At 40.0% G+C, this 27,609-nt stretch overlaps 1 protein-coding gene across 7 annotated transcripts in view; it reads right to left on the bottom strand.

Annotated features, from left to right (window-relative positions):
- LMBR1 (limb development membrane protein 1) overlaps positions 1 to 27,609 on the bottom strand; it is a 150,363-nt gene that overhangs the window by 51,069 nt on the left and 71,685 nt on the right. For all 7 annotated transcript variants that reach the window (XM_028489514.2, XM_028489513.2, XM_055084718.1 and 4 more), the window contains 4 exons: positions 15,926 to 16,052; positions 15,383 to 15,451; positions 14,514 to 14,578; positions 11,142 to 11,214 (listed from right to left, as the gene is read on the bottom strand). In XM_028489514.2, coding sequence (XP_028345315.1) covers positions 11,142 to 11,214; positions 14,514 to 14,578; positions 15,383 to 15,451; positions 15,926 to 16,052 — 334 coding nt within the window. The remainder of the gene's footprint in view (positions 1 to 11,141; positions 11,215 to 14,513; positions 14,579 to 15,382; positions 15,452 to 15,925; positions 16,053 to 27,609) is intronic.

Raw genomic sequence — 27,609 nt, 5'->3', positions numbered from 1 at the left:
GAATACCTTCAGAGCCAATAACTTTGATCAAATGAGTATTTTTGATCCTGCCCCACCCATCTCTTTGGATTCAGGAAAACTAATAGCTGAAGGCAACTTTTCCCAGCTTTATTCTTAAACTGAAAAACTAGTGTGGTATTGAAAATATTTTGCTTGCAAGATAACATAATTTCCCAAAGTCCAGCACTTCAATAATTAAGCTGTCCTTACACCTTTTTTTTTTTTTTTTTAGATATTTATTTATTTATATTTGGCTGCGTGGGGTCTCCATTGCTGTGCGCGGGCTTTCTCTAGTTGCAGTGAGCAGGGGCTACTCTTCGTTGCAGTGCGCAGGCTTCTCACTGCGGTGGCTTCTCTTGTTGCGGAGCACGGACTCTAGAGCGCAGGCTCAGTAGCTGTGGTGCACGGGCTTAGTTGCTCCACAGCATGTGGGATCTTCCCAGACCAGGGCTCGAAACCATGTCCCCTGCATTGGCAGGTGGATTCTTAACCACTCTGGCACCAGGGAAGCCCACACCTTTTCTTAATATGTAAGAGAGCCTTAACTGACACGCATTCATATGTATCTTTAAAAACAAACATAAACCTCCAACTGGGTATGAAACAATTCAAAGAATATGGAGCAATAAAATAATCTCCCTAAACAATTCAGTACCATAAACAATTCAGTGTCCTAGACTTAGTCCCATAATGAATACTACTTGGAAACAGATACCTCTAGTATAAACATTATTTTTTCATTTAACTTTTAAATTTAGCATATAGCCAAAAGAAAGCTGATTAGAAAATCTGTTATCTAAGTAACTCTTTAAAATTTTCATTACACTTAGTACTTTAAATTGACCAAAGTTATTTCTATTACCAAAAATGTGAGGTCCCTCAAGTACTTTTAATTATTTCTAGTCACTTAGACAAACAAGTTAGTTGTTAAAGCCCAAGATTCCTAATAATTCATAGAATGAACAGTCTCCATCCCCTAAGCAAACACCAATTACTGTACACCATAAAGCCACTGACGATTAGACAGACCCCAGAAAGCTTTTGAAAACTGAAGCCTGGCCATGAAATCTCTAAAGCAGCTATGTGGGCATGAACAAATACTATTACTATCTACAGAGGAGACAGACAACTCACATACTCAAAAACTCTATTTCTATTCCATTTGCAGTGCTAACATTTGTTAAAATAATAGTTTCTATTTACTTCTGACATATCCACAAAAATATGGCTAATTATAGAACCAAGTAATATGAGACTTTTGATATTCAACACAATTTTGAAAATGCAAAATACTTTTGATTATAAATGACCACAAGCAAGACGGAGGGTATTAAACAATCAGCTTTAGGAACATTATATGAAGCTACGTACAATTAAAGTAATGGTTTGGCCTTTTTTTTCTACTTTAGCTATAAGTTACTGGTAGATCTTAAGCTAGATAAGATGTTAAGATTATTTTATATGTGCTACTCTCGGGAACACCCTCCTCCACATAAGTGTGGTTGAACAAGCAGCTCATATGCATTAATTCATCTTCTGCTAACAAATCTGGATCACCTATACAGAGTTATCTCTTTCTCTAAATTCCAGAGAATATACGCTACTTAACTCTTAAATTATTCTACAGTTTGTTATTCCAAAGTATTCCTCGTCTACTAATCCTGTATCTCTTCAGTCAATTCATTTCATCCCTTCATCATCTCATTATCTGGGTCATATTTTATTGTCATGAAAAGTGATTGTATGGCCCAAGAAACTGAATAAATTGTAACAAGGTGTCTCTCACAGTTTCAGACCCTTGGACCCAAATTTTGATATCTTATTAGAAACCATTTAATTAGCATTACCAGTAGAATATTCTTGTCCGTTAGTTCACGAAGTCAAGATATTACTAAATATTCTCTTCTATCACAGTGTTGCCCAGAAAAGGTCATTCAGTGTCAACAGTCTCTGCTATGTATGCTCTTGATGAAAGCTGATACTGGATCGCCTTCAGCCTGTCTAACTAAGCCCAAACATTTCTCGAAGTGGGCCAGAGTCTGCTACATCTGAGACAGTCTCACTTCAGTGGTATAACCAACAGAATAACCATTGCTAGACTACAGAAGAATGCCTAAGGAAAGTCAAGATGAAAGTAACATAGCGGACATGAGATAAAACCCAACATAAGCTTACTTATACCATTAAAGGTGTTATGCGAAAGACATCATATAGCTAACTGTCTTGCCAATGCTTCCGACAGGATGCTAGAACTCTAAAGCAAGCACAGGCTACCTGGCAAACTCAGCTTTGCTATAAACAGCAAGATTCAAGGACTGATGGTGACAAAATGCTTCTGACAGGTCACTTAGTTCCACAAAAAATTCAGATATGTCGTATTTTTCAATCCTTTACCTTTCAGAATACAAAGGTACCGCAACATGACACTCGGCAAAAATGAAACGAGTACATCTTCTGTGCTCTTAAAAATAAAGAATCAATACCAACTTCAATAGAAAAAGCCTTAAAAAAAAAAAGATTAGAATGAAGCAGGAAAGTAACTGCCACCAAAAGTGACACACTAACTTTTTATCATGAAGATGAAAATAGTACCTAACAAAACTGAATTGAATCATTCAGTTCAAAGGCTATAATATTTTCAAATAAATTACATTAAAAGAACTGTGAAGGGTTTGAACTTAAACAACAAAAAATAATTCCTATTCATTATGGTGCTTCTGAAGGTACCCGGTACACCCATAGGCTATACACACAAAAGCTAATTATTTCAGTTAATGCTGTTGCATAACTTAAACACTTAAACAGGCTACTGGTAAGTACATAACTTAATCCTGGGAAGGAATTACAAAAGATTTTCTACCACGATTAATGTAGTGAGGCTTTCTGCTGGACTACTGTTCAGGGGTCCTGGAGTAGAAATGGATTGTGACTGCTCCTATTTCATGGCTTAACAATATTGGGAAAAATCACCTTATTTCTGCTTCTTCACTGACACCCAGCACACACGGTCCTCCAGCCCCTCAGTCTTGGTTTGTCTCCAGAGGTCTCTACCACGGGCTTTCCTAAATACTCTTCCATGTGATTGTCATTTATGCTATCACCAAATTTTACTTCTTCCTTCGTCACATCTATGGTAAAATGACAACCATCCACCATGTGTTTTTTTCATCTATCCATTTACACATGCAACAAATATTTACTACCAACCCACCACATGTCTGGCAGTATCAGAGGATCAGGAAGAAAACAAGCAAAAATCCCTGCCCTGTGGAGTTCCTGTTCCAGGTGGAGAGATGGGCAATATATGAAAAGTGAGCAGCATGTCAGCGACCGGAAAGTGCCACCGAAACAATAAAGCAGGAAGGGGGAAAGAAGCGCCAGGGTGGAGGTGGGCCTGGCATGACGAAATCACAGCCACAAGGCTCACAGCATGGGAAAGCCCACTGAGAAAGGGACCATTAGGTAAAGACCTGAAAGGCAGGAGGCAGAGGCAGGGCAGGCCGCATGAGAAAAGAACAGCAAAGACACTGCAGGAGAGGAAGCCAGAGGACGCAGAAGCTACAGACCGGGAGCCAACAAGTGAGATCTGACTTACGTTTTCAAGCGCTCTCCTTGACTCAAAAGCCAAAGATGGATGCAGGGAGCCCACCAGGAAACTACAGGATCTAACCAAGAGGTGACCGGCCACTCAAACCAGAGTGATGACAGCGCAAGTGGTGAGGCGTGGTCAGACGCTGGAGAGGCTTTGAAGCGAGAGCTGACAGCTTTGCGAAGGAAGCCACATGGGAATTAAGAGAAAGAGACGCCAAGTAATTAGCCTGAGCGCCTGGAGGAATGGATTTGCCACCTACAGGGATGGGTCCACTCTAACAGAGGCGGAATTAGTTGATCCTGGCCTAGATATGTTCAAGGTGCCAATTAGCCCAGTGGAGTGTCTACTAGGCGGCTGGATCTACACCGTTGGAGGTCAGCAGCACGCAGGCGCTATAAAGCCGTGCGGCCAAAGGACACAACCGGAAGAGGGCAGGCAAACACAAAAGAGAAGTTGAAGGACCGAGGCAATGAGGCAGTCCCGTGAGAAGAAGGAATGGACACAGAGAAAACCCAGCAAAGTAGACTGAGAAGCAGCAGCCCATTAAGTGGAAGGACAAGGAAAGTGTAGCAAACTGAAAACCGAGTGGAATAAAACTATTTCAAGCAGAGGGGAGTGTAAGATGAGGACTCTGAACTCGTGGCCAACCTGGCACCAGCACCGCGGTAGAGTCGTAGAGGCAGAAGTGAGTTCAAAGCCAAACGTTCAAAGCAGAGAAATGCAGCCAACAAGCATACAACCCTTGGGAGTCCCGCTATAAAAGTGGGAAAGCAACGAGGTGGTGAGCTGGAGTGGGCAGAAGGTCAAGATAGACTGATTTGCTTTCCTTCCTTCTGAGGAAATAAAGATTTGTATTCTAAGGCAAGTCAAGGAAAATTTTAACATACAAAGTTTTCTCTGCCCTTTGGCCGCCTCTCTCCCCACACCGTACACCATGTGTCTGCACTCCGCATTGACCACACGGCCCCATCCGCAGAAATACCTACTCAACCATAAAGAGCAATGTTCTCCTGGCACCAACAAGACGACTCCTTAGGAGATAACCTTCCTTCTTAACCCTGTAAAGGACCGTGATGACCCACTACCCACTACTCACTTTGTATGTGTAGGTCTGGATTGTATAAACTGTTGATAATACTTCATTTAATGTACAGCCCTCTGTCTCAAAAACTTACACAACTGTGCTTTGACCTCTAAGAGGAGGAACGGTTCTTGGAGTTTTCTGAGAGACTATTCCCAAGTTATAATCCTCAATTTGGTCTGAATAAAATTTTCCATTTCTTTCTTAGATCAACTGATTCGTTTTTCATCGACACTTCCTTCCTTTCCTTCCTCTCTTTCACTTGGTCTTTCATTCTGTTGAGAAAAATCACAGTAATTCTCCTATGCTGATGGAAATGATCCAGTTGGTGAAAAACTGATTCTGTACGAGAAATGTAGAACGGCTAGAGTTCTGTCCTAGAATCAGTGAGAAGGGACAGAATCCAGTGCAACAGGGGAGGGCCAACCGTAGCCAGAAGCCGCGACAATCCAGCCACAGTGTAAGGAGAAAAGGCAGCACAAGCAGGGGCAGCTGCAGGTAGGTGAATCCACACGAAGGGGAAACGCTCGTGCAAGCTTTGTCATAATTGCCTCTATTTTCTCAAGAAAATAGGAAACAAAGTTATCATCTGAGAGTGACAGTGAAGAAGGTCTGAGAAAAGAGAAGATATAAATAGTCATCGAGGAGAACCTATGGTCATGCACTTAAAGAAAGGCCAGGCAGTCATGGTCAGAGGTGAACAGACATGAGTGCAGAGGACATCCAAAGCTGGCTGGAAGCAAGGCTGGAGTCTCGCCAGGCATGAGTACAACAAAGTGAGAGGGAAAGGGGACTGAGGGTGCACGTGAGGGACCGGTTATAACGACGGCCCAGGAATTTAAACTGTGACAAAGCAAGGGTATGATGGAAAAGGGTGGGGATGGTAATGAAAAGTTATTAGGGTAAATAAATGACACGTTAAGTCTCAATACTGAAGAACTGTGGGAAGTGAGCTGGAAAAATCAGAGCTGGAGAGGACGACGACGACTGATTTTGAGATTATGCAAGAACTTGAGCTCCCGCTCGTGGCAAGGCCTGCGTTATAATCCCAGGCAATAAGCAGCTGAGGGAGATCATTGGAAGAGAGAGGTCAAGGAGCTCCCGGAGTACTGGGACACTGAAACCACCAAGAATTATGACAGGTGTTGTAGAGAGAATGATCATGAATGAGGAGATAAAACAACACCCTCCAGGAGGGCGCAGGAACAGCCTGGGATGGGAGGGGTGCCTGAAAAGGGGAGAAGGCATCAATCAGGTCAAGGTCTAAAGACGTGAGATTCAAAGTGTCTGAAAGAGAGCAAGAGGAGCCCAGCCAAACTCTAGGAGGAGCAAATGCGGGCTGTGGGGAAACAGAGCTTCCACCGAGGGAGCTCCCGAGGAACCACGGTTCTTCACACAAGAGGGCGAAGGCTGAGCATCCAGGGTTCTGCTGCTGAGTCAGCGCTCAGCTCCAAGTGCTAAAGCAGAAAGTTTCACAAGCTAGGAGACAGTGGGAAATTGGGGCAGAAATGCGACAAAAAGAGACATGGGGAACACAGAGTCTGAGATGCAAAGAACTGGATATCCCAGGCTACTCATGCCAGCCATCAGAAAGGGGCAAAGAGCAAAATGCACCCCTTATCCCTGCGGGTCCCAAGTGCCGAGGGTGGGAAGGCACGGGAGTCTTGCCAGAGCCGCACGAGCTCTGGGGACATCACTTCACTCTTGCCAGGGTAGGTGGACGTAAGGAAAGGGGGCTTAGCCAGATGGCGTGGCGCTCGGGCCCCCTCCTGCTCCAGGATCACATACAACTCCCCTCCATTTCTTTCCAAGTCTTTCAGTGCTGGACACAACCTTCACAGAGTCTCGCCGCTTCTTTTCCTGTTCTTCAGTTAACTAGTCCATGATCTTGAGACTCAGGTTCTAAATTCACCTGCACAATGTCTGGTGCTTAGAAGAAGATGTAAACAGAAAAGGGAGGAGAAAGAGTGGAGGAGACTGGTAACAGGGTGGCTTCTTTATAACAGTACAGCCATTAGCTTTATTTTTATTACTGTATTTTATGAAATAACAATAATATTAACAAGAACAAAACCTCTAGCACCATCAAGTGTCAACGAGAAGCAATGGAGAAGTCACAGGCAGGCAGCCCATCCTAAAGCTACACTGATAACTTAAACACCAGGCATGAAAACCCAACTCCAGGAATATAATAACTACCACAACAAGTCATCTTATCTTCCAGAAAAAAATAGTGTTAGTCCCACAGTAAAGCACCTCTTGATATTAAGGATCATGTTTTTTCCAGATAACTGTAAAGCTGGGATCAGAGCAAACCGTGCAGATGTTCCCAAGATTCAAGATTCATGAGATGCGCGTCACAGCCCACGCAAACCAAGGAAGCACGCTCAGTGTGCCCTTAGCAAACACCACCACAAATTCTAGGGTGAATCACTGTTGTCATCTGTATTTTTAAAAATCTTTTACTCTATTCTGCACTTCTTTTTAATAGCCCAGAGTAAAAAAGTTAAAACTTCACTTTTTAAAAATAATTTAAAGTATAAAATAACTGTTACAACAAAATACACTTGACATAGTACTAAACAAAATTCCTGGGGGGCTTCCCTGGTGGCACAGTGGTAAAGAATCCGCCTGCCAGTGCAGGGGACACGGGTTCGAGCCCTGGTCCGGGAAGACCTCACATGCTGCGGAGCAACTAAGCCCGTGCACCACAACTACTGAGGCTGTGCTCTAGAGCCCACGTGCCACAACTACTGAAGCCCGTGTGCTGCAACTACTGAAGCCCGTGCTCTGCAACAAGAGAAGCCACCACAACGAAGCGCACGCACTGCAAGGAAGAGCAGCCCCCACTCACCGCAACTAGAGAAAGCCTGCGCACAGCAATGAAGACCCAATGCGGACGAAAATAAATAAATTTTTAAAAAATAAAATAAAATCCATGGGATGATTTCCATTACTAACCTCCCATGATCTGTATTTTCTTAAAAAATAGCAAATCATAAAATACAGTTTTGTTCCATCTTGGTTTTTTTCCTCTGCACATACTGATAAATATACTTTACTGAAGCTCACAATTCTTAGTCTATGTGAGTCAAAATGTCCATTTTGCCATAGAACACTTTATGTTACAAGCCTATTATTTTCTACCTGAAACAGTCCATAATGCTAACCAACAGCAAACAGCAAAACTATAGCATTTATCCCAACAGAGTCTCACTGGAAAGACTTTAATGACAACCTACCAACAGAGCAGTCAGAAGTAGTGCATGGTTTCCCAAAATGGCAGAAAATAAAATTACACTTAGCATTAGCTATTATACCATCCTTAATCCTCTACAAACTATAACATTATTGTGCTAGCTGGAGAGTTTTGTTTATTTTGGCTTTGCCTCATTATATAATACCTTAAACTTCTGGCAAGTATTTCCTTTTCAATTTCTTTTCTTTTTTTAAATAAATAAATAAATTTTATTTATTTATTATTTATTTATTTATGGCTGTGTTGGGTCTTCGTTGCTGTGCGCAGGCTTTCTCTAGCTTCAGCGAGCGGGGGCTACTCTTCTTTGCGGTGCTCGGGCGTCTCATTGCAGTGGCTTCTCTTGTTGCGGAGCACAGGCTCTATGCGAACGGGCTCAGTAGTTGTGGCACACGGGCTCAGTAGTTGTGGCACACAGGCTCAGTAGGTGTGGCACATGGGCTTCAGCAGTTGTGGCACGTGGGCTCAGTAGCTGTGGCTCGTAGGCTCCAGAGTGCAGGCTCAGTAGTTGTGGCTCATGGGCTTAGCTGCTCCGCAGCATGTGGGATCTTCCCGGACCAGGGCTTGAACCCGTGTCCCCTGCACTGGCAGGTGGATTCTTAGCCACTGTGCCAGCAGGGAAGCCCTCCTTTTCAATTTCTTTAGATATAACGAACCACTTTTGATGTGAAGCCAAGGATCTAGAAAGATTCTGGAGGAACTTTTCTTCCCCATTGCTGAAGGACAAAGTGAGAAAAGGCTATATGTGGAAGTTTGTTTTGATTAGACTAAATTCAAATTCTTTAATTCACAGAGCAGTGTATTTTACCCTCCCTAGATCTTAGCCTCCTGAGCTGTAAGGCAGAACCAGTATATATCTAGGCTGACACATAAGCCCCACACACTGCAGGAGGCAGCTGGACATGTATTCTTTATGATTCAGGCATGTTTTATTACACAGCGGCATGACTACTTAACTAAGACAAATTCATTATAATATTAACTACTTTAATGAAATATGATAAAGCTGACAGTATTGATTAAAGTTATAATTTTTTTTTTTTTAAAGAAGATGTTGGGGGTAGGAGTTTATTAATTTATTTATTTATTTTTGCTGTGTTGGGTCTTCGTTTCTGTGTGAGGGCTTTCTCTAGCTGTGGCGAGCGGGGGCCACTCTTCATCGTGGGGCGCGGGCCTCTCACTATCGCAGCCTCTCTTGTTGGCGGAGCACAGGCTCCAGACGCGCAGTGCTCAGTAGGTGTGGCACATGGGCTTCAGCAGTTGTGGCACGTGGGCTCAGTAGCTGTGGCTCGTAGGCTCCAGAGTGCAGGCTCAGTAGTTGTGGCTCATGGGCTTAGCTGCTCCGCAGCATGTGGGATCTTCCCGGACCAGGGCTTGAACCCGTGTCCCCTGCACTGGCAGGTGGATTCTTAGCCACTGTGCCAGCAGGGAAGCCCTCCTTTTCAATTTCTTTAGATATAACGAACCACTTTTGATGTGAAGCCAAGGATCTAGAAAGATTCTGGAGGAACTTTTCTTCCCCATTGCTGAAGGACAAAGTGAGAAAAGGCTATATGTGGAAGTTTGTTTTGATTAGACTAAATTCAAATTCTTTAATTCACAGAGCAGTGTATTTTACCCTCCCTAGATCTTAGCCTCCTGAGCTGTAAGGCAGAACCAGTATATATCTAGGCTGACACATAAGCCCCACACACTGCAGGAGGCAGCTGGACATGTATTCTTTATGATTCAGGCATGTTTTATTACACAGCGGCATGACTACTTAACTAAGACAAATTCATTATAATATTAACTACTTTAATGAAATATGATAAAGCTGACAGTATTGATTAAAGTTATAATTTTTTTTTTTTTAAAGAAGATGTTGGGGGTAGGAGTTTATTAATTTATTTATTTATTTTTGCTGTGTTGGGTCTTCGTTTCTGTGTGAGGGCTTTCTCTAGCTGTGGCGAGCGGGGGCCACTCTTCATCGTGGGGCGCGGGCCTCTCACTATCGCAGCCTCTCTTGTTGGCGGAGCACAGGCTCCAGACGCGCAGGCTCAGTAGTTGTGGCTCACGGGCCCAGCTGCTCCACGGCATGTGGGATACTCCCAGACCAGGGCTCGAACCCGTGTCCCCTGCACTAGCAGGCAGATTCTCAACCACTGTGCCACCAGGGAAGCCCTAAAGTTATAATTCTTAAATTAAATAGGCTTATACATTAAAGTAGCTTTAATAAAGTTAGAAGAATAAAAGATACCTGTAGTTCCAGTCTAAAAGTTATCAGTATCAAAGCATACAATTATTACTGACAAGAATTCTCTAGAATAGCTACAATCTGGAATTCTCTGATCTAAGAATAAAGCTCTAAATGTTACCAACACTTTGGGGTTGATGACTTAAATTCACTCTTTGTAACTGAAGAAAATAGGTACCTCCCTTCCCCTTTCTCAGTAGTTCACAGTTAAAGTAACCTTCCCTTTTATACCTACTCTTGAATTATGGTTAGCTATTAATAATCTGATCTGGGTGGTTAGGTTTTCAACATTAAAAAAAAACTTTGTAGGAGAAAAGAGTGCAGGGTGAAATTCACTTGAGTAAAATAAAGAAAATTTTACTATGTCATTTCTCTGTTAAACTGTCATTACTCTTTTCTTCATTGGTTCATCATTTGAAACCAAAAATGATCAGTAATGAAAAATTAAATTTTAAAATCTTTGCCATGCTTACATGGTATCAGCTAACAATGAACAGCATCCCCAAATGACAACAGAGTTCCTAAGTACAACGGAGTCTAATTTGGTCCCTTAGTGTGAGAGAAACACTGCTCTTCACCATGCATTAGAGATTTCAACAGGAGAGACATGAGGTAGGGATACCACAGTCACTAAGACAACATGCAAATCTGCAGAACCTCAGCAACTACAAGTCATAATGCTTCCAATACATTAGGATCTGGTAGAAGAGGGGTATACCTAGCGGCCAGTGTCTCAGCACTGAACTGACCCTGCTGGTCACAGCTAATATCAGTTAGGGAGAGATGGGGCCTGACCAAAGCACTGATACTCCTCAGTAAACCTCTTCTCACCCGGGAAGCTCACATGTTTCTCTGACATCTTGGCCTCAGGCAACAGCACAAGGTACTGAGAGGCTTGTATTTTTCCCCTCAATTATCTGTCTTTTTTGAATTAAATAATTTTTTATTCTGGTCTAAATATGTAATAAATACATACCATTTAGTCGTCGCTGAAGTGCTTCTTCCTCTAGGGTAATAATATAAATTTGTTCATCCAGGTCTTCAAGAATCTAAATTTAAACATCAAACTATTGAATAATACATAACATAAGCAGGGCTTATGAGAATATTTAGGCAATTTGGCCTATAATTTAGATAACCATTCAAATTACTAGGAATCTAAATTAAAAATGCTCAAACTATTCTACTTGCAAATTAAGTAGAAATTCTTAGTATATAACTAAGCACATCAAAAGCTGATTATCACAAAATCTACATATATTTAAATTGATTTTTTTCAGTTTAAAGAGTTAAAGTCTGCAACTCTCTCAATGGCACACAAATGTATGAATTCTAAACATCCAAAAAGCTAAATGCAGTAATATCTCTATGCCCAAGCCAATATTTTAGAGCCAGGCGAATAGATCACCCAGTCCAACACTGGTTTCTCATCTACATTAACCTGCATAATGTGTAAAACAAGAAATCCATAAACTAAATCACTACCATCAATACCTTCCATTTACATCATCATTATATACTAAAAAATTTCCACAAATATTAAACACTGGTATTATGAAAACCATCCTATAGACAGAACCCTAGAAAAATGGTGTGCTAACATACACACCACTCACTACCACAGTATACAACACTAGTAAAAACAACCACCAAAAAACCCCACTGGGCTTCCCTGGTGGCGCAGTGGCTGGGAGTCCGCCTGCCGATGCAGGGGACGCGGGTTCGTGCCCCGGTCCGGGAAGATCCCACGTGCCGCGGAGCGGCTGGGCCCGTGAGCCATGGCCGCTGAGCCTGCGCGTCCGGAGCCTGTGCTCCGCAACGGGAGAGGCCACAACAGTGAGAGGCCAAAAAAAAAAAAAACCCCACTAATCAGTAACCAATTATATGGGATATTATCTGCACTGTGTAAGGGTTGGTGTGCCTCATCCCCTTGAGTCTACAGCAACCCTATGAAAAACAGACTGCTCTCGCTGCATCTTGTAATATGCCAAGAAGCAAAGGTTTGGCAAAGAAAAGTTATCTGTCTTCAAAGCCTGTGCTCTTAGCCACTCTGGGCTGATGGGGACCTAAATATGGATCGAACTTAGCCCTTGACCTCAAACAGCTTATATTCTAGTGTCCAGGAGAGATATGAAAAATAAAAATAAAAAAATTATAGAATTGAAAGTAATGTCATAACTGAAGCTAAAATAAAATGTTAAAAAAAGTTCAGAGGAAGAAAGATTCCCAGCTTCTATTTGGGAAGAAAAAAGTCTTGACAAATGGTTTTGATGGTAGTAGCATCTTACTCAATAGCTTCATTTACCAAAAGGAGGAAAGGCATTTTGCTCAGAGGAAATGACAAGCAAAACATACAGGTGGAGAGGTCCCAAGTACACTTAGCAATAAAGTTGCCCGATGACTCTGGAGCTTATGGCAGAACAAGGAGTGGTCCAGAGCCCAGGCTCTGAAAAGAGCCTCTGGATTCAAATCCTGCCTCATCCTCTCAGATCTGTGATCTTGTATAAGATCTTGTGATCTTGTATAAGCTACTTGATCTCCCTGAACCACAGATAATTCAACCATAAAATAAGAACGCCATCACCTAACTTACGGGTTTGTCATCAGGATTAAATGAAATTATGCATGTAAATAAAGTACTTAGTGCAAGCATGTAAATAAAGTACTTAGTGCAAGCATGTAAATAAAGTAGTTGGTGCAAGCATATAGCATATACTTAATTACTGAATAAATAACCATTATTACTGGATGTTAGGAACAAGAAAAGAGGCAAACATTAAAAAGTTTGAAGATATTAATAATAGACAAGTTTGGGAGAAAATAAGCTTGGGGAGGGGAGATAAGTAAGTAGTTTGATTTTGTATCTGTTGAGTTTTCAGCTCCATAGGGCCTTCAATTATAGCACTTAAAATATACTGTAGTTTGTATTCACTATCTTTTTCTCATTAGAATTAAACATTTAGAAGTGATGTGGAAGTGGCAGAGGTGCTCAGGAAAACAGAGCAGAGCACCTTTAGACCAAGGACAGAACTTTAAACATTTGCCTATTTTAGGGGGAAGAAAGTGGAATCGGAGAGAGAGACCAAAACAACAACAACAACAACAAAAGTCCAGAGAATTAGGAAGAAACTAAATGAATGCAATGTCACAAAACCTCTTTAAGAGGGAAGTAAATTTCAAGATTTAATAGAACATGTATTGTATTTGAGTGTGTGTACATTTATGTAGCAGGTTTAAAAAATCCATTTTTATTTTTTAAAAATACAAAGATTATTTATTTCAAAACTTTCAAAATTAAGCAAGCATTTACTAAAAGAACATCTACCATGATATTCTCTCAGTTTTCTCCCTTGATGAATTATGCTGATAGGGAAGAAAAGCATATAAATAATAATTTCATAAATACTACTAGTGAAATATAAAAGGAGTATGAGAAATGCAGAGGAAGGAGCGTGATTATTTTAGCTTAAAGAAGAAGTGCGGCCAGGGTCAAAGACAGGTAGTAAATGCAGCTGGTCTCAGAGCCAGGACTTCAGGAGGCTGTCAGGTAGCTGAAGCAGGTAAGAGGCAGAAGCAAGAGAAAGACCCTCGACATGCCTGGGAAGGGGAAGAATCCAGGCTGCTCTGGGCACAGCAAGTCAGTGTGAGACTGGCTAGAATCAGAGTCACCAGGGAAGCAATGGGGGCAGGGGCAGCTACAGGCAAATTCAGAGGGGGGACAGTTGTGAAAGGCCTTGTATCATGTGAACAGCTTAGACTTGAGCTTGTAGGCAATGAGGATCCATGAAAATAATGTGACAATTCCCTAGCTACAGGTAAGAATTATTGTCATTTTATTAAATATTTGACAAAATAGCTAGAGGCCCAAGTAACTTAGGGACAAATTATCAAAACTACTACCAACTGAAAATTATTTTTAAATGAATATATAGCATTTCTGAGATTAAAGGGAAAGGTATAATTCAATTAATCAAGATACAATATGCAGACAAATTTTCAGAAAATAACTGCTTTGTAAGTCAAAGAACATATATAGTAAACTTTGAAACACAAGAGTTACCATTTGATATAAGATAATGGACTCCTAAAATACCTGTAAATATCTGTACAGTTTGTCTTCAAATTTGCTATAAGAATTTCTAGCTGAGTGCCTATAGTTAGTATTTTAAGAGCAAAAGCAAACTTGGTTTCCAAAGATGAAAAAGATTAAAATAAAAACAATAACAATTTGGGTTATAAACACGTAAAAATATTCTTCTGTTTCTGAATGCTAGCTTAGAGCCTAAAAGATGTTCAAATGTAAAAATGTCTATTTAACAAACAAAATGGTTTACAACATCATACTCACTGCTGGCTTCACCAACAGCTGCCCCATGACTGTGAACATGCGGGAGAGGCCAACTGGAGTGCACACTGCAGAACAGAGAGAGCTCACTTTAGAGTTAGGAGAGAAACTGCGAGCCCAAAATAAAGCACACTCAAAGACTGCTGTTGTGGGAAAATGCTTGTTTCCAATCTAGGTTCTCGCAGTGTTTTGTCACAGGGCTCCTCCATGTCACCATTAGAGAAGCTCTAGGGGTTCGTGCACAGACGACGGGCATTCCTATATTTAAGGAAAGATTTATGGAGACTACAGGAGGGGTAGGATATGCCAGATTCTAGCACCTGAATAATAATAAGTATTTTCACTTAAAAGAAATTAAAGAAAACCAACCAGAGAACAGACTAAATTTCAAGTACTAACTGAATCGAGTATCAGACAAGAATATCCGAAAGTGACAACTATAACCTTACATCCTTTTACCTACTTTCATCTGCTTATAACATCTCTGAGATATGTTGAGATGCCTTAAGTAAAACAAAACAAATTGTGAAAAAAAGACTGCCAATTCATCGTACAGAATTCCACCATTACCATTCAAAAGTAGAAGCTAGTGTTGTGATGGGGGGAGGCACGTGCATGTCTGACTCTCTCCCCGTCCCCCTCTCTTTCCAACTCTGTGGAAGAGGCTTTCTTTAGAGGAAAACAAAAGTATCTTATTATTTCAAGGTTTCAGTTTATCAAAATTTATCTTGAACATACAAAAAAAGTTAAGGGCCAACTTTTAAAAAAATCTCCAAGCTGTTAAGGAATCTCATCGGGAAACGCGTCTGTAATTTTCTAGAACACAGAACAACTCTACTTTATTATCAATATTATGTCAGAAAAATACTTACAGAGAAGTAACAAACATCCCATCAATGATATACAGGAATATAAATAAGGTAGGTAGAACTCCCAGAGATCTATTAAAAAATGTAAATATATTTTAGTGCATCCAAAATACCGTACATTGATATATAGACTGACCATAAATTAATGTATAGTAAACATCATAATTGCCTATTTGAGTCTACTAAACCATATAATTTCTAAATTGTACAATAAAAAGATCTAAAACAGAAGAACAGGAAATAACCCTTTTGCAAAACCTGTTTGGAGGGAGAAAATGAGCCTACATGGAATTTTAAGAACAGAAACCAATTAACCAAAGGAAGAAAAAAAATCTGAAAAGCTGCTTGCTCATTCTACATACAAGAAACACACAAACATTCATTTCTTTCCTTAAACATGTCGAAAGACTTTTTAATTTTGTAAATTAACAACAAGGATTAACTATACAAAAAGAACTATTAAAATGTTTTAAAAAGTAAATGTGTAATTATATTCCAAACCGTAGTCTCCACTAGAGAAACTGGTTTAAACAAGTCAATCCGTACCATATAAAGATTCCATACTCGCAGCGTCATTGTCAATGAGCGCCAAGGCTACCCACACCATCCCAAGAATAAGCAAGGCCAGAAGAATAAGCATGACCAGAGTTTCTAAAATTCTGGCTCGGATTCCCTGAAAAATATAATAAAGATATAATTTTAATATTTTATTTCATCACATGAACAATTAGGTTTCCGTCTATATGAAAGCATAAAAATTCTTTGAAAGGGGAGGAAATTTATATTTATTAGCAGGACAAAAAACACTAAATGTTTACTGTTTGTAACGGTTTAGGCTGACTTTTCAAAATTATGTAAAACACCATTAAGCAGCTTTGAAGAAAGTACCAAAACGACTCTTCATAAAATTTTGCAGAACCATTTTAAACAATTAATTACTTTCCTAACACTTTCCACCAAGAAAGTAGATTAACAAATTTTTATCTGTGATTCTAATCAAGGGAATATAAGGCTAATTAAGGCGTACCGCCAAACAGTTCCGTGAACACCCAACTTGGTGAAAGCATAAAGCACCGTCTACTAGAGAACACAGGGGTTCTGTTAGCTCCCCACAGCCTCCAGAGCCCTCTAGCGCCCAGACGAAGAACTCCTCGTGGTAATCCAGCCTTAGAAACCGTGGAAATGGACAGTATTTATATCAATTAAATATCATCCCTTTCTCCACATTAGATAGAATTTTCATTAAGTCCACGAAGCTGGAATATAATAAAGAATCATCATGCACAATTTTGTTTTAAATATAAAACAGATTCTGACCTCAGGGCCAAACGAGAGGCCAGACTTAAACTCAAAACCTACGGGACAAGGCAAAAACAAAAAACAAAACTTTCTCATATTCTTAGAAAGTCATCAAATGATCGAACCTGTACCTAAATGTAAAGATTCATGTTGATATTTTATACTGTAATGCACTAATTTACAACATCTAACACAACAAAATTATAAGTATATCCATGTTTCTCAGTAAGTCATGTAATCTTTCCTTCCATATTAAAAATAGTTTAAAGATATGAACTATAAATAAAAATCTAAAACATAGACTTATTTCAATTTTGCCCTAAATATTATTTTCTAATTTCTGAATTACAGAAACAGGTTGCACTTAAATCACAGCACCCCAGTTCCTCAAATTCAATAGGAAAGGACATGTCCTAAAGCCATGGCCGAAGTGTTCCCAGCCCTCAATGATGACTCAGAGTTGAAGCGGTCTTTTCTTCCTAGTCCAGCCTTACCAGGACTGCCCCTGACAGGTTAAAATGTGTCTTCAAATGGAAGAGTCAGGGCACCTTACACACTCATAGCAAGGAAAGCTGGTAAACCAGAGTGATGACGACCTGTATTTTATTTAACACATTAGATCTCACAGTAGCTATCACTCAAGTGAGATGAAACAGGAAGAGTCACAAAACACACTACTAAAAAATACACTCCTACTTACTGAAGAACTCTCTGAACCTACACTTCACACATTCAAACCATTAGGATACCAAAACATGACCACTACCTTTTAGCACTGATTGTTTTCTCTCTTCCTCTCTTTCTAAGCAAGAACCTTTTCATCACACATTAAATATTATCTGGAAAGTCTATAAATGAAACAGATAAAAAGAGTAGGCTCTGGAGTGCATGTGTTACACCCCCTCAGCTTTGTCTTTTCCTGCCTCTGACTGGAGCCCAAATCCTGCACGCCTCTGACCAGCCCCATGGGAACATCAGAGCTCTCAAAACATGTAACACGTGTCTTAAGTGTCACAATGTATGAGCTAAACAGTAGTGCTACTTGGAACTGTTTGAGACTTGATGTCCAAAACAAGGGCATTTTAATAATACATGTTATAATTATTATATTAAGCAATTACAATGTAACAATAAGTTTAAATGTTATAATGAGAGTAAATTTGGGGAACCAATCACCAGTAAGGTTTACACACCTCCTCTGATATTCTGGTAAGAAGTATGTCTCGACAGTTCAATTTGTTTTTCGTCAAACCTGTCTGTGCTGGAAGGCAGTGCTCCGTGGGTCTCCCCCACTTCTGTGCGTCTCACAAGCAGAGGCAGGGGCAGTCCTCATTCTGGACTGTTTTTTCAAAGACTTCTGTACAGCAAACAGCCTTGGCAGACAGAGATGGTGTCTCTGCAGTAGAGGCAGGTCTGCTTACCGCACAGTGTGAAAGAGAAGGTCCCCCCGCAGAGTACAGGGCAGGCAGGCTTGCTTGCACCCCAGTACAAATAATGTGGGTTCCCTAAACGCAGGGCTCCTCAGCCATGACACGAGCCCACTGTGGGGACAGCTCCCACCTGGGCCGCCATCACCCCCATGGGGCTCGGGGTCCTGGGGAACTGACAGGAACAGGAGGCTCCTGTGCCTGCACGCTAAGTAATGAAGCCTCTGACCCAGGAGTCTGTGTCTACAACCAGAGTCTGCGAGTCTGGCAAACTAACCTGTCAGCTTGCAAGTACCATAAAATCTCAGACCTCTGCAGTTCTGGAAAGCTTTGGGCAACAAGAATGGAAAGCTCACACGGCTTTCTAGGTAAGAACAAACAAGGGCCCACACAGGTTGGGTTCAGGGCTACAAGAAGACCCCCCCGGATCGAGCCGCGAATCCTCTCACCCAGGCCGTAGGCAGAAAGGAGAAGTAAGGGCCCCCATGAGCTGGCAGCTGGCAAGTGTCTGGGGTCTGAGCTGGGAAGGGGGGTGAGACAACCCCCGGCAGTCTGGCTACAGCCCCCTCTCCCTGGGCAGAAGCAGGAAGGGGTCTTATGGTGACATGTACAGCAAGCCTTGCAAGGCCAACGGAAAGGGACTGTCTGTCTAGGACTACGGTTACGGGAAAGTATTTTTCTTGTATACTTGGTGCCTTGTTATATTTTCCAAATTTTTTAGAGTGGATGTATATGACTTTAAGAAATAGAACAAACTAATGTTGTTTTAATGTTCAATTTTTTTCTTCCAATAATAAACATCCAAGAGTTTGGCACCCATAAGAATAACTTTTTTAAAAACTCCAAGTTCGGTTTATGACAGAAAGACAGTATAATAAGCTCGTTAAGAGCCCCAACCCCAGCAGAGACTACTTGGGCTCAAATCCTGTTCCCACCGCTGGCCAACTGTGTAACCCTGGGCAGATGCCTACACCACACTGCGCCTCAGTCTCCTCCTTTGTAGGATGAGTTTATTAATGACACCCCTACATCATGGGTTGTTATCAGAACCAAATGAGTTAATATGTGCAACATGCTGAGCTCAACGTCTGGCACCCAGTAAGGATTAACTGTAATAACTCACGCTGTTGCCTTTGTGTTTGGAATCTCCAAGGCTCGGGAATTCACATATCATTTGTCTTTCTCAATTAAATTTATACCTTCTAATGCCACCTTGTCACTCTTTCCCATCTTTGCCACCTACCATATACACACCTAGAAGAAACAATCCCATCTTTCTTGATGTATGAGCATCCAGTTCACATGAGCTTCTCATCACATCCCCTGCCACCCTAAGGACCATACACGCTCATAATGAACCTGACGTGCATTCTACTACGGGCGCCTACACAGCTAACCAGACCCCATCACCTCTCAGGCCCACCTCTGAGATCTCACACGGTGAAGCTGCCCCTCAGCCCACAGCCCCCTAGCCTCCTCCGATCCTTCAGCCTCCAACCTGGCGCTAACCTAGCCCCATGTCCTCATCGTGATAACCTCTCCTCCCTGATCTCCCCAGTCCCTCCAATCAGTCTTGTTTTCACTGGTCTCAACTCCATAGTGAACGAGTATATTTTAATGATAATTCAGTACCAATAATATTCTAGTATTCCTGGCCCCTTTAACTTCCACCAGACCAGTTAAATTCCACCTGGAAGCTCACTCCAAATTCTCAGCATTGCTAAAGAAATTCACAAAATCATGAGAAATTTTTGCTACTACATTCCAAAGCGGGCCTTCAATGTTACCCAGCAATCCTTATACTGATCTCTGGCTAATAATTCCCTCAAAGGTTTGTAAACGTATTCCAGTCTCCTTGACCCTAATCTCATGCCCTCCATTCTTAACTACAGCTGACCTTACCTCTCCCTTAGAAAGACACAGCTGGGTGGCCTGCACGTCCCCTCAGCTCCCTTCCCCATCCCTTGATTTCTGTCTCCATTCCTCTTTCATTCGGTAAAGGAAAATATCTCAGACCCCTTTTCTCAGACGGTACAATCTTAGATGTTCATCTTTTCACAAGCTGTATCAGTGCTTCTCAGACATTAGCATGAACAGATTTACCAAGGGGCTTGTCAATTCCTGAGTACCTGTACAAAGTGGCTCCTCAGTCAGTTCTGATGAAGATGGTCTACCAGAGAGACTCTCTTCGTCCCTGGATGATCTTGCCTCCTCACGTGGCCAACGACTCTCAAGTTTATACCTTTAGTCCAAATATTACCCGAGGCCAAGATCCATATATCCCAATGGCCACCTTGCCTTAGATATCTCACAGCTACCTTAAACTGAATTCTAAAATCAAATTCATCATTTTAGCCCTTAGACCTGCTCCTCCTTCAGTGTCATATACCTCAATAAATGGCACCATCATCCACTTTGTTGTTTCGCCAGACACTCTGGAAACATCCTTGTCACCTCTTTTCCTGCTGCACCCCACCTCTCCCCAGAACACATACACACACCCTGGGCCCTGATCCAGTCGAACACCGAGTCCTTTCGATTCTCCTATGTAATTACGACTCAAGTTCACCAACCTCTCTTCCTACTGCCACAACATCTATCTGGTGGACAACACCCCAGCCTCCTAGCTACTAGTCCTACATCCACACTCTTGTCTCTCCCTGACCTGGTGCCTACATCGCACGGAAATGTGATCTTCTCAAAATGCAAATCTGATCATGGCACTCTTAGTCATAACTTACTAACAGAGGTATAGGCCTGCACCTGGGAAACAGATGCATTAATGCAACAACAAACAATAAAGGTCGAATCTCATGTGGTACATATATACAATGGAATATTACTCAGCCATAAAAAGGAACAAAACTTGGTCATTTGCAGAGACGTGGATGGACCTAGAGACTGTCATACAGAGTGAAGGAAGTCAGAAAGAGAAAAACAAATATCGTATATTAACGCATATATGTGGAATCCAGAAAAATGGTAGATGATCTTATTTGCAAGAGACACAGACGTAGAGAACAAACATATGGATACCAAGGGGGCAAGGGGAGGGTGGGATGAATTGGGAGATTGGGAATGACATATATACACTATTGATACTATGTACAAAATAGATAACTAATGAGAACCTACTGTAGAGCACAGGGAACTCTACTCAATGCTCTGTGGTGACCTAAATGGGAAGGAAATCCAAAAAAGAGGGGATATATGTATACGTATAGCCGAATCACTTTGCTGTACAGCAGAAACTAACACAACATTGTAAAGCAACTATACTCCAATAAAAATTAATTAAAAATTTAAAAGATTAAAAAAAAAAAATCGGGGCTACCCTGGTGGTGCAGTGGTTGAGAGTCCGCCTGCCGATGCAGGGAGCACGGGTTCGTGCCCCGGTCTGGGAGGATCCCGCGTGCCGCGGAGTGGCTGGGCCCGTGGGCCATGGCCGCTGGGCCTGCGCGTTCGGAGCCTGTGCTCCGCGACGGGAGGGGTCGCGGCAGTGAGAGGCCCACGTACCACAAAAAAAAAGAAAAAAATCGAACCTCATTAGCACCATTCTCTAACTGGGAGTACCCCTCTAACTGAGGTGCTGCATAAGTATATCCTTAAAGTTGGGCCTTACTCTTTTTTTCTGCTGTTTAGATAGTGCGCAAACTAATTACAGATGAAATAAGAACAAATTATTTATGATTAAATAGCATAGAACAGTGCTGTCCAACGGATATTTCTGTGATGATATAAATGCTCTATTCTGTGCTATCCATTCACATAGCTAATAACCATATGTGTTTATTGAGTACTTAGAATGTAGCTACTGTGACTGAAGAACTGGTTTTCAATTTTACTGAATTTTAGTTATTTTAAATTTATATAGCCACACATGGCTAATGGTTACCATATAGGTCACAGCAGACTACTAATAGTCTGTTTCTAACAAAATCTGATACAAGTACTCTCTGTACTCTCAAGTACTTTCTGGTCATTTTCCTAAATTTAACCTTGACATAAAATTCTTTGAACAGCCTGGTTAAAGTAACAGCCTCTTTTAACACGCTATAGCTCTAGATTAGCCTCTTTTGACATGCAATAGCTCGAGATTAGACTCTTTTAACATGCTATGATTAGTGTTTCAAGTAGCATTTATGTCAAAGAGACGAAATCTATTACTAAGTTTAAGAATTACTCCATTCTATTTACATAAAGAAAAAATACATTCTCTCATTAAGAAAAATAGATAGCATTTAAAATGCAACCTAAGTATAAACCAGTCTGAAAGTGACAATGAAGTTAAAGAGCCACATATTTATCCACATATACTTACAAACTAAGTCCCAAATAAGTCTCTCATGTGATTAAAAAGTATATGGGAACAGTCTTTCTAAAAGGAAACAGCTATCAATATTATCATGCCAAGAGGATGCTTTTTCTATTATAAATATGTGAATAATATCAAGAAAAAATGTCTAAAATGTACACTCACATGCTTAAGCAGACAAATAAACATTTAAACAAACCTCTGTAGTCAAAGCATATGAACTCTTCAAAACTTTATTTCAAATTGATCAACACTTCTTTTGAAAGATAACAACTCATAAAAAGAAATCTGCTCATTTTCAGTTATTAATCTAAATGTAAAGAAGAGTAAATTAGGAATTATAGAAAAGGCTGCCACAGAGCAAGCCATCAAAATTATGGAATATGATTATACCTGTTTATGAAATATTGAAGATAACTGATGTAGTTAGAAATAACTGTTAAGCTGACTTAATCCACTAGGAGGCTAGGACAATCATGTTTTCCTTTTGTTATTTTTATTCCCTTTTTGTGATTAAATGGGACAAAATCAGCCCAACTTGAAATCAATTAAATATCATATTTATGAGCTTTAGCAAAACCAACAGAAAAATATAACAAATCTTTTCATTAAATGCAATGTGGCAGATTTTTTACCTTCGACAACTTTAGAATAGAGAGAGGAGAGGTGAAGGGATTATAAATAACCAGAAACTTCATTTGTTAATCTGGCATCGACTGGGTCATATGAGTGCCAAAAATATACAAATTATCACCTTTCTTGAGATCAGTAAAATATTCCAAAGCCTACAGAGTATAGGCTTTGTGGCATGCAGTGTGTGAGCTTTTTGAACTTGTGTATGTGGTTCTGTCTGCAAAGTAACGAAAGGCACTGTGAGAGCTTTTATCACCACCATTAATCACCGGCAGGACACACATAAGCAAAAAATATGCCTACTGCTCGTTTTTCCATTAAGAGTCAGAATCAGGAGCTAGGAAGCCCCAAGGGGAAGGTCCCTATCAACTTCACTCTTGCATACACGGAGCTAAAAGATGTGCCAGATGTCAGAATAACTTACTGAAATACCCTGCAAACAACAAAGTAGCAAAACATTGTCAGAGTGGAAGAAGGTTCCCATTGTTCATCTAAAAAATTAAGAAGTCCCCTGAATACAAGATCACAGAACTCTTAAGAACTACTTATCATCAACAGTTGTACTTGCTCACACAATTCTGAATGCTTATACTATGCCATACAGTACTCGGATTTCATGAACTTCGTAATATATTTATGAATACTTGTCTTAACCCCTCCCAAAAACCATAAATCTAAGTTACCTTAATGAAACTCCATCCCTTTTATTAAAATCATAGTGTAATAAGCACTCAGCGTACTAGTAAAAAACATCATCAAAATAAAGTACTTTCTTTCTGTCAAGGAAACATCATCTTGTTTTTAAGAAAAGTAAGCTATATAATTAATTACATTAGTTTCATACCAGTATTGTTTTGGAAATTACAACTATCTCAATATTTTAACAGTTTAAATTAGATTAAATAAGCTAGTAAAGGCTAAACACCAAATTTTGGTGCTGGTCAATTACACATTAAATGCTCTGTACTGAACATCAATGAAGTGAAAATTACAATGTATTTACAAAAGCTCTAACAATAAACTGATATGTTTCTATGGTGATGAACATTTAAACAAGATTTTGCACGGACATCTTGACCTCTTGGAAGGTATGTAAACACCACTTTATATACTATGTCTCCACCCATCAGGAAAGCCTGGGAAAAATTTCTACATTCAGAGAACATTTAAAATAAATATCAAGCCATTGTTTCCATTTAACAAAAAGGGTCTCTTAGTAACATTAAGATAAGGTTTGCTCAGCATGACATCAAGACTGCACCAAACATACATGCAGTCATCTGGGGAAGATCGATAGAAGCACTAATAAAGAACAGAAAATAAAGGCAGGTATTAATTATTTTAAACCATGAAAAAACTACAAACAAGCATTCCTAGAGAGTGTCAACCATTTCCCCCTTTGCTCCCAAAGTAATCATTAAAAGTATAGACAAAAAGAGTTTTGGTCCCAAGTCAAAGAAAATAGCTTTATAGAAAGTGTTGTTAAGCTCTATAGTGAATTGTTTTTTAATATTAATATTTTCTGCAGTTTATTATATATATACATATTTATTTAATACAGTCATACATAGTAGAAAAATTAAAACTATAAGATTCTCAAGTTATTAAAACTTGGACAAAAAGAAAGTATTTTAGAGTAAGTTAAAATAATAATACTAACATTGCTGTTCATTGAACTAAGACGGTCACTATATTTAAATTTATGGGCAGAAATTTCTCATAATATTAAACAAACAAAATCCTCCAGATTGCAAGTAAATGAATTAATACAGCAAGTTTCCAACATGTAAATGAAAGAACTGAATTGTAAAAAGACTGCAGGGACTTTACCTCAAAATGTTTAAACATAATTCTAAATTTGCGAAAAAATCATTTCTCAGTACACTTCATCACATCAAAATAATTTAATGGTTAGCCAGTAAGGATCTTTTCTAATTCTAATTCTGTTCTAATAATTAATTCTTTAATTAGTTATAATTAATTAATTATAATTAATTATATTATAATTATATTATAATTATATATATTATAATTATATTATAATTATATTTATATTTATATAATTATATAATTATATTATTATTATATAATATATATAATTATATATTATAATCATATAAATATATTAATATAATTATATATTTATATATTATATATAATTATTATTATATTATAATTATATTATATTAATTATAATTAATATTATAATTAATTATTATAATTAATTTTAATTATAATTAATTAATTAGTTATAAACCTGACGGGAAAAAAGAGATGGGAACTATTTGCAAAGCTCTTACTATGTAGTTGCTTTATATGTGCTCACTGAATATTCACAATAAAGGCAAATTTATTATAAATGAGAAAGCTCACATCCAAAAAAGTTAAATAATCTGTCTATGGTCACCCTGTTCCAGGCCTGCCAGAACTCTCTTTAAATTCAGGTCTGTCAGCTTCTGGAGCCTGTGCTTTCTACCCTCCCCACAAGACAGAAATAAGACATAAAAGACAAACTGGGGCTTCCCTGGTGGCGCAGTGGTTGAGAGTCCGCCTGCTGATGCAGGGGACGCAGGTTCGTGCCCCGGTCCGGGAGGATCCCACATGCCGTGGAACGGCTGGGCCCGTGAGCCACGGCCACTGAGCCTGTGCGTCCAGAGCCTGTGCTCCGTAACGGGAGAGGCCACAACAGTGAGAGGCCCGCGTACCGCAAACAAACAAACAAAAAGACAAACTGATGTGGAAATAGGAGGTGGGGGGAGAATGCTTAAAACACACTTAAGGCAACCTGTAATTTTAGCAAAGGAACTAAGTCAAAATACACAAAAGTTTCTTTTACTAGAATATTAATTTTCAATTCCGTAATAGCAAGTTCATGCTGAGCAAATGCTCAGTCCTTTAATATAACAGAACATTGTAGCCAATACCTTACTAGTCCTGTCATAAAACATCCAGCAACAAGTTCCAATACAGACACAACAAAAGAAAGATCATTAGGGTTATTATTTATTACATGACTATAGCAAAATGTACAAGATACTAAAGTGTAGAATATTAATATAAAAGCAATTCCACATGATAATTTAGGTAATAGTGTCATATTGCTTTTGTAGCAAACAGTACATTTACACAAAAAGCACTAGGAATTCCAAAATACCACAAAAGAGCTATCCTTATGACAGTGAACAAAATAGGAAACATACACAAAAAGCTTAAGGCTGTCTGCCTGCTCTAAACCCAGACCAATCCCTCCACAGCTGCATTGGGCCCCTCTCTCTCATTTCCACAGCTCCTCCAGCTCTCAATAACAGCTACTTTGGGTGTGTAGGTGTGCATGCATGTGTGATTATTTTATAGTTTTCCATTGAATATCAACAAATTGGCATTTTGGTTTTTCATATCAGTTTGGTTAATATGAGCCCATCACCAAGAAATAAATCACCTCTTTTCCTTTCTATTTTTAAATACCGAAAGTATAGACATGTCTCGTTTTCTTTCCCTTTGCACTTCTGCAATTTGCACTTTGCAGATAATTGCATTTTTTACAAATTGAAGGTTTGCGGCAACCCTGCGTCGAACAAGTCTATCCGTGCCACTCTTCCAACAGCATTTGCTCACTTTGTGTCTCTGTGTTACATTTTGGTAATTCTCACAATATTTCAAACTTTTTCATTTTTATTATATTTGTTATGGTGATCTGTGATCAGTGATCTTTGATGTTACTACTGTAATTGTTTTGGACGTCATGAACTACACCAATACAAGATGGCAACAATCAATAAATGTTGTGTGTGTTCTGTCTGCTCCACCAACCAGCCCCTCCTCCATCTCTCTCCCTCTCCTTGGACCTCCCTGTTCCCTGAGACACAACAATGTTGAAATCAGGCCAACTAATAACCCTACAATGGCCTCCAAGGGTTCAAGTGATAGGAAGAGTCGCATGTCTCTCACTTTAAATCAAAAGCTAGAAATGCTGAAACTGAGTGAGGAAGGCGTGTGGAAAGCTGACAGGCTGAAGGCTAGGCCTCTTGCGCCAAACAGCCAAGGCGTGAAGGCAAAGGAACGTTCTTGAAGGAGATTAAGGTGCTGCTCCAGTGAGCACACGAATGGTAAGAAAGCAACACAGCCTAACTGCTGTTGAGGAGAAAGTTTTAGTGGTCTCAACAGGCGAACAAACCAGCCACAACATTGCCTGAAGCCAAAGCCTAATGCAGGCAAGGCCCTGACTCTCTTCAAGTCTGTGAAGGCTGAGACAGGTGAGGAAGCTGCAGAAGAAAAGCTTGAAGCCAGCAGAGGTTGGCTTATGAGGTTTAAGGAAAGAAGCTGTCTCCATAACATAAAAGTGCAAGGCGAAGCAGCAAGTGCTGATGTAGAAGCCACAGCAAGTTATCCAGAAGATCTAGCTTAGATCATTAATGAAAGCGGCTGCACGAAACAACAGATTTTCAATGTAGACAAAAGAGTCTTCCGTTGAAAGATGTCAACTAGGACTTTCATAGTAGAGAGAAGTCAATGCCTGGCTTCAAAGCTTCAAAGGACAGGCTCTTTTTTTTTTTTTT

This window comes from Physeter macrocephalus, chromosome 5 (assembly GCF_002837175.3).
Source record: "Physeter macrocephalus isolate SW-GA chromosome 5, ASM283717v5, whole genome shotgun sequence".
NCBI classification, from domain to species: Eukaryota; Metazoa; Chordata; class Mammalia; order Artiodactyla; family Physeteridae; genus Physeter; species Physeter macrocephalus.
The sequence above is the reverse complement of the archived record's forward strand: the minus strand, read 5'-3'. Positions and strand labels throughout refer to the sequence as shown.